This window comes from Lipotes vexillifer, unplaced genomic scaffold, assembly GCF_000442215.2.
Source record: "Lipotes vexillifer unplaced genomic scaffold, Lipotes_vexillifer_v1.1 scaffold242, whole genome shotgun sequence".
NCBI lineage: Eukaryota > Metazoa > Chordata > Mammalia > Artiodactyla > Lipotidae > Lipotes > Lipotes vexillifer.
This window is the reverse complement of record NW_006771376.1, coordinates 2552074-2566076: the sequence shown is the minus strand read 5'-3', so window position 1 is coordinate 2566076 and position 14003 is coordinate 2552074. Positions and strand designations below refer to the sequence as shown.

General features: G+C 48.5%; 1 protein-coding gene across 1 annotated transcript in view; it reads left to right on the top strand.

The window, feature by feature from the left end:
• Positions 1 to 14003, top strand: part of ABCB10 (ATP binding cassette subfamily B member 10) — a 57799-nt gene that overhangs the window by 28069 nt on the left and 15727 nt on the right. Inside the window, exons 2-6 of the mRNA XM_007446717.1 lie at positions 65 to 140; positions 8043 to 8243; positions 9013 to 9215; positions 12935 to 13069; positions 13832 to 13978. Of these exons, the coding sequence (XP_007446779.1) occupies positions 65 to 140; positions 8043 to 8243; positions 9013 to 9215; positions 12935 to 13069; positions 13832 to 13978 (762 nt within the window). The remainder of the gene's footprint in view (positions 1 to 64; positions 141 to 8042; positions 8244 to 9012; positions 9216 to 12934; positions 13070 to 13831; positions 13979 to 14003) is intronic.

The following is a 14003-nucleotide window of genomic DNA, read 5'->3' as shown; positions in this document are numbered from 1 at the left end:
GGCTGGGCTGCGCGAGCCGGCCTTGCCTGCGGCCGCGGCGACCCCCGGACACGACCCGCTGCAGCGGCCCGTGGCTGCCGGGCGTTCGGAGGCCCAGAAGCTCCTAAGGCTGGCGCATCCCGAGCGCCGGAGGCTGGCAGGTAGGGCCCCCGTCCCCTCCCCTCGGTCACCGCGACCTTACACACGCGAGGTCCGGGGCCGCCGAGAGGGGCACTGCGGTGGCGGCAGGGGGACCCGGGGCCACTGGAAACGGTGCGGAGCACAGGGTGCCCCTACCTGGGCGTCCCCACCTGGAGTGCGGACAGAGCGCGCCTGCTGTAGCGGTGTGGAGCCGGCAGGCCCGCCCGGAATCTGCTCCCAGAGCTAATGTTTGTTTTCTTATCTTGATACATATTATACAAGTGGGGCAGCATCTCAGTGTTGCAGTCTTCGGGTCTGTTCCGTTTTTACTTTGCTGGCGTTCTCAGAATGACCTGGGTTTTTTCCCCGTATCTTTGTAAAATTAATCCTCGCCCCAAATAAACCAGTGTTGTCATATGTGCGTGCTTCAGGCAAGTTTATTAAGCAGCCAACAATATTTTTACTCTGTGAAGCAAAGCAGTGTAAACTTTTCAGGTTTGTCCCCTGCTTTTGTCTTCTGGGTGGTAGGCAGGAAGTTACTAAGTTCTTATCAGAAGGGTCAACACTGGTCGTGATCAGTGATCTGTAAACTCCAGAAGTGTTGAGAAACTGTGACTCATAACCCAACTAAATCATAATTAAGTAATTTTTAAAAAGAAATCAAAATGAATATTTTTAGGTCTTCCCTGGTGGCGCAGTGGTTGAGAGTCCGCCTGCTGATGCAGGGGACACGGGTTCATGACCCGGTCCGGGAGGATCCCACATGCCGCGGAGCAGCTGCGCCCGTGAGCCATGGCCGCTGGGCCTGCGCGTCCGGAGCCTGGGCTCCGCAACGGGAGAGGCCACAACAGTGAGAGGCCCGCGTACCGCAAAAAAAAAAAAAAGAATATTTTTAGGAACAAAATCCAGATAAACAGATTTTTGTATAGCTTGTCATTTTAGCCATGAATGGAGAAATGTTTAAATGCAAGGGCCTTGTAAGATCTCAAAGGTTTTGAGACTTCTCCAAGTCTTCGTTTCTTTAATAAATATTGAGTCTCATTGTGTGCTAGGCCCTTGGGTTCCACTGATGAGCAGGAAGAAGCATGGTTCCCGCTCCTGCTGGGGCTTGCAACTTAGTGGGGGAGAAACATTGATGAAAAGATATGTTACTGGAGATAAAACTGCACATGTGATGAGGGCTTGCAAAGAGGGCTTGTGAGGTTCTTAGGCTTGAAAGAGGAGAGAATCCCACCTTTTTTTGTTACAAGTCCATTGCTTTAGGAAGGACAGTCCTAGAGAGCTATTTGTGATGTAGGGCAGGTTGGTGCCATGGAGGAGGGCAGTAGAGTGGGAACATTTGTACCTCTCACTGACTGTTACAGTTTAGGGGGCTTCTTGGTATTACTGAGGTATAAAGAGAACTATCTCATCCCTCAGTTGGTTGTGCGTGTATTTTGATGGAAATAAAGTGTTTTTCCTTTTTCCTCTGTTAAAAGAAAATTTTGAGGCTAGGAACTCTCACTGGCCTGTGAGCTGCTTGGGAAAGGGGCTGTGTCTGCCTCATCTTTCTGTGTCTAGTCCTTAGCCTGTGTGTGTGTGGTACAGAGCAGGGCTCAGGGGGCCTTCAAAGAAGGAATAAGTGATAGTCTGACCAGGCCCAGAGGGAGGCCTGAGTTTAGAAACCCTGAGCACTGAGGGGTGTGTCCATCATTCCCTTACGGAAATCCAGTTTTGTTTTGTTTCTGAAATTTTAGATGTCAAGAAGGTTTTTAGGTGTCAGGCCCTGTGGCACCCACACATTCTGGCCACAGTGGGTGGCCCAGCCCTGCTTCTCCCGTGATCACCATCCCTGTACCCTCCTGCCTGGTCCCACGTGTCCTGCCTGCTAGCATGCTGAGAAGACAGCCTTAAACAGGAGAAGAGCTGTATCTCCTTTTATTTTAAGAAGGCGAGCTATTTAGATCTGCTGCATTGAATCATTGTGAATGTATAATTTGAGGAAGTAAGTCTGGGGTTGGTATGTTAATTTTTTCCCACCTTTTAAGCAGGTAATAAATACCTATTGTATTTAATATGATGAAAGCTCCTTATTAGGATGTACGGTTTCCTCAGAAGTTATTATATGTAATATATTGCAGCCCCTCTGGATGTTGGCATTTGAAAGATTGAGAGAACATTGAGGGGGTCACCATTAATTTGTAACTTGTCGTTGTAAGAGCAGCCTCAGAAGTCGGCACACCTCTTTGCAACTGGAAATAAAGAGCAAGGGTGTGTGTGTGTGTGTGTGTGTGTGTGTGTGTGTACTTTTAAATCAAGAGGCCAAAAAAAGCTGAGTTGAAGAGAAGGAATTCCAAAATTAATTTGTTAATTTTTAGGAAAAGGAATACAAAAATCCTTTTTCAAAAATTCAGCTGTACGTTTGAATAACAGTGTTTTCATCTGTGTTCAGTAGTTTGGTGAGCATGCTGCCTTAACTGTGTGACCAGAAAACTTTGATCTTAAGTGATTTGTGTCAGAAACTTTAAAAACAGGGTCCGCCATTTGAAATGTTTATAGGTATCTGCTGAGAACAGTCATTTCCATTTCTCTTCTAAAGGAACCACAGTCCTCGATGCTTTCCGCGGCCCCTCCTCCCTGTGCAGATATCTTCCAACAGCTGTGGCCTACAAGGTTGCTCTGCAGTCTTTTTTCACTGATAATTCTTATCACCTTGGTCACAGGAGTCTTATCACCTTGGTCACAGGAGTCTTAAAAGATGGAGGAGCTCACTGCGGAGCCCCTGTGGGCTGATGGGATAAGAGGTAACTGGTCAGAGCCGTCCTGCTGGGCCTGGCAGATAGAAGCGGCTGCTGGGGCTCTCAGGGAGTTAGAGGCAGGCTGTACCGTGCGTGGGGTTGGGAGTTAGGAGGGGGCCGTGAGATGCCGATGGAGGGTCTCTGTGCGGCGGGCCCGGTGCAGGGGAGCTTGTTTTGTTCACGGTTTGCAGGCAGGTCCCTGGTCAGATGTGGCAGGTGCACGTCCAGCCCTCTACCCCCAGGGTGTTCACTTAAACACTGATAAGGGCCTGTGTGGTTTGAGAAGAGGACAGTTCTCAGAACCTGACACCCGCCAGGAGCTTTTGCTGCATTTGTAGTTACATTTTATGGAGATAGACCGTGACGTGACCAAAATGAACAGAGTGGTGAAACCAGTGGGTGCGGTAAGCAAGGAGAGGGCGAAGCATGTTTCCTGCAGCCCAAGTGGGGACAGAGGGTCTGACAAGGACAGCACTGGTGGGACAGTGAGGCTGAACCTCCGCAATGGAGACTGCTCCAGAAAGCCCTACGGAAGTACCACGTTGCAGAGAAAACATGAACATTCTGTATCTGTGCTGCGAAACGTGCTAGTCGGAGTTGATTCAAAACGGAAATACACCCCAGATTTTGAAAGGACTTAGTATGGAAAAAAAAATGTGAACTTTCTTTACTTTTTAATGTTCATCGCATGTTGATTAATATTTTGGATATATTGGATCAAATAAAATACAGTATTAAAATTAATTTTACCAGTTTCTTTTAAATGTGGCAGCTGGAAGATTTTAAGTTCTGTGGGTGGCGCCTGTCGCGTGTCTGCTGGACAGGAGCACCCGATGCTCTGGCTTTGCCCAGACCTTTGTTCTTCAGGTCACTCCATGAGCCTGCGAGGCTTCCTCACCCTCCGCTTGCTGCTGGCTGTCAGCCCCCTTCACCTCCTGCCCTGGCCAGCTTAGCTAGATGCCAGGCTCCTTCACCTCAGCCTCCAACCTGCACCGGGCCTCTACTCCTTTGTTCCCTGTAGACACAGAAACCTCCTTTCCTCCTCTGTCCCACCCATCAGAGAGTGGAGCTGCTGGCAGGGACATGGGTCATTCCTGACACCTTGCGGTGACAGCTGTAATATAGATAATAGCGGATACTTACTGTTTACTAGATACTGGGCACTGGGCCAGAGGCTTTACGTGTGTGTGTGTGTGTGTGTGTGTGTGTGTTGTGTGTGTAATTTCTCCTCACAACATTTCTGTGAGGGAGGGGTTCTTTTTATTGCTATTTGACAGATGAAGAAACTGAGGCACAGAGAGTTTGAGTGACCCACTCATGGTCAAACAGCTAGATGGCAGAGCTGGGGCACTGACCCTGTCAGTCCCAACTTCAGAACTGACCTTCCCAACATGCTTCCCAAATCTGAAATTCTCAGGTCCTGTAGAATCTAGTTCTTAAAAATATCTGCAGTCCTTGTCACCGTCCGTATCCCCTCTGCCCCTCCCCGTTTCACCCCAGTTCCCCTCTCGCCTGGATCAGGGGAGCCTCAGGTCCTTTCTTTTCACCCTGCTGCCAGAGTGGATCATGTAAAATGCAAATCTGACTGTCTCACTCCCCAGCCCGAGGCCCTTTTAGGCCTGCCTTGCTGCAGAGTCCCTGTTCTACTTTAGAACCCGGAGCGGAGCGTAGTATGCCTCCACTTTATTTCTCAGTACTGCTCTGCACCAGAGTCCCTGTTCCAGCTTTATCCTGCAGCCTTCCTGCTCCCTGGCTGCCCTCACCCCCAGGCGAGTTCCCCGCTGTGTTCTTGGCTTGGAATGTGAGAAGACGAAGAAGACAAGCTTTGTCTCAGAATGTGGTTCTTCAGTGTATGACCTGGGTGACCTTGGGCAAGCTCCCTCACCTCTCTGTGCTTGAGTTTCCTCTCTGGAAACAAAAATGAGGGTGATGAAAGCGTTGTTGGAGAGAGTGCATATCAAATGCTTCAGAGAGTGGTGGGTGGTTGGTGCCTTAGTACTTGAGTGACATGGGGGTAGCTGCACCTGCCCAGCACAATGAGCAGACGAGTCATTAAAAGATCTGTCCCGTATCCAGTGGTGATAGACATGCTTGAGAGCCTCCTCCGCCCCCCAGACCTGTCCATCCAGGAGCTGTCTACCGGCCACAGCCCTTCTCCCAACAGCCTCTGTTTCAGGTTTTCCATCCCCTTTCTTTTGGAGGAGATTCCTCTTATTCTTTGAACGCTGTGATGCAGTAGAATGAGGGTAACGGAAAGATACTTGAAGATACCTGTCAAGAGACAGATGACAGTTGCCTGGGACCCGTCAAGCAAGGATAGGAACAAGCAAGATGCTTAACCATGGAGAAAAGGTGGAGAAGAGTTTCTAGAAGGATTATGGTATACTTGGCTTGTCAGGTTTGGGGAGGAATCAGAGATGATAGTTGTGGCGCAAATCTACATGATTCGTGAATGTCCGAGATGGTGCTATGTAGTAAAACCTTATTTAACAGGAATCCAGCTAACCCAACGCTGAAAAAAAATTTAACTTTTGTATACATTCAACTTGTAGAAGAAAGAGGCAAATGGCAATAAGACAAGCTGTCAATCGTTCTTTGTTTTTGTTTTTTTAATTAAAATGAAAAAGAGGGGAGATCCTGGAACGAATTTTCATTCCGCCAAATTCCTTTCTGTTTATAATCGTTATCATTACTGTGTAAGAACTAGTGTGTGTTCATGATATACAGGTTCTTATTTTGGAGTTGTAACTCTGAGTTTGAAAACTAGAGGCGGGAGGGAGAGATGGACCTTGATGGCACTCTGCATACATTACACTTACGGAAGTATTTGCCAAAGGGAAGAAACAGACCAGAGAAGCTGGCTGCTGATGACAGATGAAACAGGCCTTTCGGGTTAACCCCCGGCTCGCCAGGCCACTGCTTTCTGGAGCAGCCCGTTTGCCATGACCGTGCCCTGCAGAACCCGAGCTACACTTGCCTCCTACACCCTTCGGGCTTCCAGTCCCTCTGAGCACTGTCATCAGGAACACAGCGATTTGAAACAAGACCCCGGGTCTTAAAGCAGAAGGAAATGGCCCTTGGCCAGGTTCACGTTATGCAGTTCGGTTGTGATAAAGGGGTTTTCAGCTAGTCACGTGGGCTTTCTGGCTCTGGTAAAGGAGTCATTGCCACACACGGACTTCCTGAGCCACCAGATCTTACGATTCTCTTTAGGCTGTTGTCGAACTCTGATACGCTTTCATGCCTCCTTTGCCAAAGTTCAGTTTATTTGTTCATTCATCCAACAAATATTTATTGAGCTTTTCTTATATACCTGTCCCTGTAGGCAGTGGGAATATAACAGTGAACAAAACAGACAGAAATGCTTTTATCCTACTGGATAGAGACAGTAGACAAGTGAAGCGTTGGGAAGTGCTGGGAGGAGAATGGAGGGTGAGGCTGCTGTATTTGGGTCTGTATTAACAGATAGGGCTGCAGAGCAGGCCTCCTTGAGGGGAGGCCATTAGAAGACCCCCAGGAGGGGAGAGAGTGTGTGCGATGTTCCTGACTTAAGTCAGGCTCACATTCCTCCTAGAGCTCTGTTTGCCAACTGAACAACCGGTTCACATTGAGTTCATTCTCTACTCTTTTTATTAAGGTTTCGTGAAAGTAAAGCCTTTCACTGAAGTGTGAGCATTAGGCAAGACACAGATAGAGAAGCTGTTTGCAGGGTGTTGGGAGCGCCCATTCCCCAGGGCTCAACCCACATTGTGTCCACTTGGGGTTCTCACCATTGATTCTCCAGTGATGGAGCTAGCTGGGCCCCAAGCGGGACCAAACTCAGAAGGTGCACAGTGGCACGCGCCCTGCCCCAATCACTTGATGCCACTCTTCAGAAGGAATCTCTGTTACTTGTTTCTTGTTACTCTCCTGGAGATATTCTGTGCATTCATGAACTTGAAAATCAATAAGCAAAAAAGTGCCACAGACGTTAACATCTGTGTCCTGGCCTTTTTCACTAACAGTGTATCTTGGTGGATGGCTTCATGTCGCTTCCTATAGACTCACCTCGTTCTTTTTAACGACTGCATAATATTTATAAAATAAATACTCCATAATTGATTTAACTTTTCTCCATTAATGAACGTTTAGGATATTTTGAATCTTTTGCTGGGATAAGCAATGTCATAATGAACACCCTTGAGTGTACAGTTTTTGCATACACATATGGGAGTGTATCTGTAAGTTAGGATCTTAGAGATAGAACTGGTGGATGAAAGGGCATGTGCATTTATGTTTTAACTGATAAGATCACATCGCTCTGCCATTGCAACTGTACCAGCTTGCACACCCACTAACAGTGTAAATGCTTCTTTCCCCACAGCTTTACCAACACCATGCTCTCAAACTCTTTGACCTTTGCCAGTCATTAGATGAAAACTGATACATCTTTGTAATGTAAATTTGCATTCCTCTTATTAGGAATGTTCTTATCTGATACATGTTGTTCCTAATTGGATTTTCTCGATATTTTCTTTTCTGAAAAGATACTGTGCCCTGTGTCTTTTTTTTTTTTTAAGGAGTGTGAACAGTTGTGTTCTTACATATTTTATTATCATGCTCATATGCTGGTACTTTATTTCCCAGAGCAATAATATTAAGAAGGAATGTATCACGTGTGTAATGGCTGCCCATAACTGCTTTCCAAAGGTTCAAGTGTTTTGAAATATTAGACATAATCAAGAGCTTTACCTGCATAGTTTGATCTTCAAGCTAAGATACAGTTAGATGCCAGGGAATAACAGTGTATAGCACGAATGTAGGAAAAATATCATCTCGGGAGGGAGGCCAGAACGGATTTTTGTGGTTAGCTCTCAGTTACTCCTGGGGAAGAAGAGAGCAGCAGACCAGGGTAAAGGAAAAGCCGTCTTGTCTGGGTACTTGGGGACGATCAGTGCCCTTACAGCCATCCTGCCTGATCTGGCCCCAGAAACTACTCGGTTCTTCCCTTTAGTCAGGGGTCCAGGAGCTAAAGGGAGGAGACTCCCGGCATCTGAGAGGATCACATGCCCTGAAAAGTTTATTTGGGAAAGAAGTGTGATGAATTCAGCACCCTGCCCCTTGGCCAAAGCACCGATGAACCGGAGAGTTGCTTGTGTTTTCCAGCTGCAGTTGGGTTTCTGACGGTGTCCAGTGTCATCACCATGTCCGCCCCCTTCTTCCTGGGGAAGATAATCGACGTCATTTACACAAACCCCTCTGCGGACTACAGCTCCAGCCTGACCCGCCTCTGCCTGGCGCTCGGCGGCGTGTTCCTGTGCGGTGCCGCGGCCAACGCCGTCCGCGTCTACCTCATGCAGACGTCAGGTGCCACAACCCACCTCCTGGGCCTCGTAGGGTGGGGGTGGGGCGGATCTCGTGGGTTCCCTGTGCTCCGGCCCCCATGTTGTCCTCTCTTCCTCCACCGCGCGGGGGCAGGGCCAACACTGGGCTGGGGATTGTTGTAGATCATGTGCTCTGTGCTCAACCTGCCTCTCCCGTGAATTGGAGCGCAGTCGCCTATGTGCCTTCGGGGAGGTTTGAGTGAGGCGGCCGCAGAAGCCGGGACATGCCCCGCGCTGTGCCGCCCCTGCAGGCGGAGCCGGGCGATAGTGGTCGGTGTCACTGTGAGACCTGCTTGTTAGTAGGCGGTGACACCACAGTGACGCTAGAGCCCGGGACACCCGACTCCGAGTCGGTTGCTGGCCATTTAGCTGATGAAACACTCTGTAGATAAGTAACCAGTTCTTGCCATTCGAAGTTAAATCCAGGAAAGGATTGCGAAGGAGAAGCAAAATTAGCTTTTGAGAAATTAAGGTCGTAAAACTTCTCTGTAAGTTATACTTTACGAAAGTCTCTTGGTCACATTCCGTTTACCGCTGTATCCTGTCCTCGGCATCCTCGGGCTGTGGGCCCCGAGAGGAGATCGGTGCTGGTCACCAGCGCGTGCCGATCAGTGCGCCCGGGCTCCCACCGCACCCGAGCCGGCGCAGACAGGCCTCCGGGGCTGCGGCTCAGAAGAGGCGCCGACCTCGGGCCGCGCGGCTGCGTGTTAGCGGCTGAGTCCAAGCCGACGCCACTGCTCTTTACCTTGCAGGTCAGCGCATCGTGAACAGGTTGAGAGCTTCGCTCTTTTCCTCGGTTCTGAGGCAGGAGGTCGCTTTCTTTGACAAGACGCGCACCGGAGAGCTGATCAACCGCCTGTCCTCGGACGCGGCCCTGCTGGGGCGGTCGGTGACCGAGAACCTCTCGGACGGGCTCAGGGCCGGAGCCCAGGCTTCCATTGGCGTTGGCATGATGGTATGTCGGTCCGGCTGCCGGGGCGCCCTGTGGCCGGGGCTCGGCCCGCGCCCTCTTCTCAGGCGTGAGGTGCGCTCCATTGAGCTGTTCTCATCGCTGTCGCAGAGGCCGTGGGGACCTGGAGCAGCTGCTTCCTTGGTGGCACCTGCGCCTTCACTTCTCTGCCATGATTTCCTGTCTGGAGAACGGACCGTTGCGTTTAGAAAAACTTACCTTGTTGCCTGGGTTTTCCAAAAACGTGTGAAGGTGGTGGGAGGGCCCTCGGGTCCTGAGCGTGGGTCAGAGGAGGGGTGTCAGTTCTGTCCCCAAAGGCAGGAAGCTGCCACTGCCGTCTGGATGGGACGGAGGCCTCGTTTCCTCTCCTCCTCCTATCAGAAGCAGGTCCCCTCCTGCACGCAGGCAGCTCTGCCCTCCCTTAGGGGAGCCCGCTCCACCCAGGCCCGTGTCCCTTCTTTAGCTAGGGGCTTGAGCCCAGCTCCCTTCTTCACACCAGTGGTCTTTTCAGACCTGCACGGCTGCCCAGTAGGAATGTAGTGCAGGCCACGTGTGCCAGTGTACATTTTCTAGTAGCCACGTTTTAAACAGCAAAAAGAGGGAATTACCTGGCCGTCCAGTGGTTAAGACTCGGCGCTTTCACTGCTGTGGGCCCGGGTTCAATCCCTGGTCAGGGAACTGGAACTAAGATCTCACAAGCTGTGTTGCGTGGCCAAAAAAAATTAAAAAAAAAAAAAGAGCGAAAAGGTGAGATGAGATTAATCTTAATAATTTTACTTAATATAAACAATATTATCAACTCAACATGTGTTTAATATAAAAATTGTTAGATATTTCAAATTATTTTTTCATATTAAGATTTCAAAATATAGTGTGTTTTCTTTTATAAATTTATTTATTTAGTTTTGGGTCTTAGTTGCTTAGTGCAGGTAGTTGCGGCGAGCGGGGGCTACTCTTCGTTGCGGTGCACGGGCTTCTCATGGCGGTGGCTTCTCTTGTTGCGGAGCATGGGCTCTAGGCATGCGGGCTTCAGTAGTTGTGGCTCGCAGGCTCAGCAGTTGTGGCTCGCAGGCTCTAGAGCGCAGGCTCAGTGGTTGTGGCACACGGGCTTAGCTGCTCCACGGCATGTGGGATCTTCCCAGACCAGGGCTCGGACTCTTGTCCCCTGCATTGGCAGGCGGATTCTTAACCACTGCGCCACCAGGGAAGCCCCCAAAATATAGTGTGTATTTTATACTTACGGAACATCTAAATCTGGATGCTAAATTTTCATTGGGAATACCTGATCTGTATTTAGATTTCATAAAATTTGTGGTTGAAAAAGTATATTAACATACCCAAATTCCCAGATATACTTAAAACTTTACCAATAACTAAATAGAAATGGAGTATCCGTTTTTAAATTTAAATTTTAGTTAAAACTAAATAAAATGTAAGATTTAGTTCCCCAGCACACTGGCCACATTTCAGGTGCTCAGTAGCTGTGAGAGGCTGTCATCTTAGCACAGTTCTAGACCCCTAGAATGAGGACGGTGACTGATCTTTTCTCACAGGTGGAAAAGCTTGGATTTCTGTCCTGTGTTCCACAGGGCATTCAGTCCAGAGCAGAAGGATATGTTGAGCCTGTAAGATCTGACATACAGAATGGAAGACAGCTTTGAAATCTTATGTATGCCCAGCCAAGAGAGACGCAAAACTCTGGGAGAAGGGCCCTCCTGAACTAAAGCACCATTTCCAGATATTAATAGTCCAGGGCTCAGGAAGAGCTGGGAACCTCTTTTTGTAGCAGGTGAAGAGAGTCCCAGTGTAGGGCAGGTGGCTCATTGGAGGGAGGGAACCTTAGTACCTTGAGCTGCATAGCAAAGTACCACATCTGAGGGCTCAAACAACAGAAGTTTATTTCCCGTGGCTCTGGAGTCTGGGAGTCCCAGATCAAGGTGCTGACAACGTAGGTTTATTCTGAGCCCTCTTCTCTTGGCTTGTGGGCAGCCGTGCTCTCACAGTGTGCTCCGCTCACAAGTCCTTTCCTCTGTGCTTGTGGGGAGAGAGCTGACTCCCTGGTGTCTCCTCTCTTAAGGACCCGAATCCTATCAGATCAGGGCCCCCGCCCTTATAACCTCATTTTACCTTAACTCCTTCCTTAGAGGCTCCATCTCCAAGTCCAGCCCCATGGGGGCTTAAGGCATATGAATTTTGGGGGGACACAAACACTCAGCTCATAGCAGGGCCTCATAAGGGGGCATCCCCTGGGACCTGGCCTTTAGCTCTGGAGGAACAGAAGTGTGCTTTGTTTCTCATGGGCTCCCTGGACCCGACTATGGTAAGCCTGCTTCCAAGAACCTAATGATGTCTGTACCATACTGCCAGTTTGGTAATTTACGTTTGGGGGTCTTCCTCCCACCATTAAGATGTGTGTTCTGATACTCCAGCGCTCCTTGCATGACAGCACCCTGTGGTATTCTTCAGAAGGTTATTTCTAAGTGTGGAACCGGAGCACAGGGAGGGAGGGTTCTGAGCCCGTCCCCAGGGCCTGGGGGGCACTGAGGGATACTCCTGCCCCCCGTGCAGAGGGCTTGCTTGGGCTGTACTGAGACCTGCCTGGGTGCCTCGCTGCCCCTGCATGTGTCCTGTGGCCACTGCCATCCCAGCGTCTGCTTGTTTGCTCAGGGTGGGTCGTCCCATAGATCAAGGTGCTAAGCTCATTGCTGCCTTAGGGCCTCTGTGTACTTGCTCTTCCAAGACCACATGACCCTGTGGTTTCTCTCTCTCTCACCTGTTTACTCTCCGACTCTCACATTTGCTGTTCCCTTGGATGAAGCTCCACATGGGTCAGTTATCTCCCAGGTGCCTAGAATAGTGTTCGCTGCATGACGGCATTAGGCAACCAATGAGTAAATAAGTGAATGATTGCGTGCTTCGTCCTTTACTTTACATTTCAGTCTGCAGCTTTTCCTCAGCATTTTAGGAGAGCCTTGTACTGATGATACTATTTTATAATTAATAATTTGTCGAAGAGATGCTAGTACCATTTAAAATACAATCACCTAATTGCAGGGTTGGCTACGGGAAAACCCCGCTGTGTTACTTCCCCTTCGAGCAACTCCAGTTGTTAGGAGACTCCTCCTTTTGTTGAGTCTAGATCATCCGACTGAGATTCCAGTCCTCTGAGCCGCGGAAACAGCTCTAACTTGGTTGTTACACCCCCTGCCAAGTCCTCTTTCAACCCTGTCATGTGATGTGGGTGTTTTTGGTCTTGCCGCCACCTGAGTCATTTCAGTGAGATGTTGCTCAGGTTGTTCAGAGCCCTTGATCTGGACCTGAATGCAGAGCTCCTGGTGTGGTCTGGCCGGCGTGGAGCAGAAGGCGGCCTCCTTCCTCTGCTCACATCCTGCCCCCCTTCTCTGTCGGTGAACAGCGTGGCCTGATTTACACAGCCCTGGTCCTGCGTTGTGCCAGTGGTAGTGCAGCAGTGGAGGGTAAAAGAGCCCCACCCTTGCTTCAGCAGCTCTCTGTCACGTCACTCCTGTGTGGCAGGCCGAATGTTCATGGGGCTTTGTGAAGATTGAAAATGTTTGAAAAGTTCTACCAAAACTGGATGTACAATTTTGAGACAGCACCTTTAAGCCTGCCTGTTAATTTCAACACACGCACACACTTAGAGCGGGCAGTGAGAATGTCTTGCTACTCTGTGTAACACGATACCTTTTGGCTTTTGTTTTTGACAGTTTTTTGTCTCCCCTAATCTGGCCACTTTTGTTTTGAGTGTGGTGCCTCCAATATCCATCCTTGCTGTGCTTTATGGCCGATACCTACGGAAACTGACCAAAGTCACTCAGGACTCCCTGGCACAAGCCACTCAGGTAAAGGCCCCTCCCTGGTGTGGTCTCCACTTGAATGAACTCAGAGCTGGGGTATTGGTGGGCAGACCCCAAGGGGTGTGCTGAAGCTTTTCAAAAACTTACTTCTTTTTTCCTTGCATTAGCCCCCCGGATCTTAGCAACACAGAGTACTCTGCCTTCTAGACTAGATTAGTACCCACACCTCAGCGTTGAGCCCACTTGACTGTACATTGTGTGAACTTCTTACTGTCACTATTTCTTATAGGACGAAAAAGCTAATTATATTCTGAAAATAGTTTCTGGATGATATTCTGTCCTTCATTAATTAATAAAGGTAGCTTTGTAATGCTATCCAGTATTGTCTTTTTTAAAAATTAAAAATAACTTATATTTTCATGTTACAAAACCATGCATATTTATGAAACAAAAATTTTGAGAATATAAAGAGAAAAAATAACATGCATAATTCTAGCTCTCAGAATGAATTATTAACATTTTGGAGTCTATCCTTTTCATCTATCTTTTTCACTACATAAAATATATTTCTTTATCTAGTAGCTACCTACCTTCCCATTTATCTCTTTATCTACCTATATATATGATGTGTCTATGTATAGATATATATTTGTTTCCAGAAACAGGATTGTTTGTCATATACTCTGCTTTGTAATCTATTTTTGACTTAGTTGCGTATCATGAGCAGCTTTCTATTGATAGTATCTTAAAAATGAGAACCACATTTTAATTTTGCCTCCCTCGAAATATATGTATTATTTCTCCCAGCTAGCTGAGGAACGTATTGGAAATATAAGAACTGTTCGAGCTTTTGGGAAAGAGATGACTGAGATAGAGAAATACACCAGCAAAGTGGACCATGTGATGCAGTTAGCAAGGAAAGAGGCATTTGCTCGGGCTGGTTTCTTTGGAGCAGTAAGTAGATCATTTTGGAAAGAGT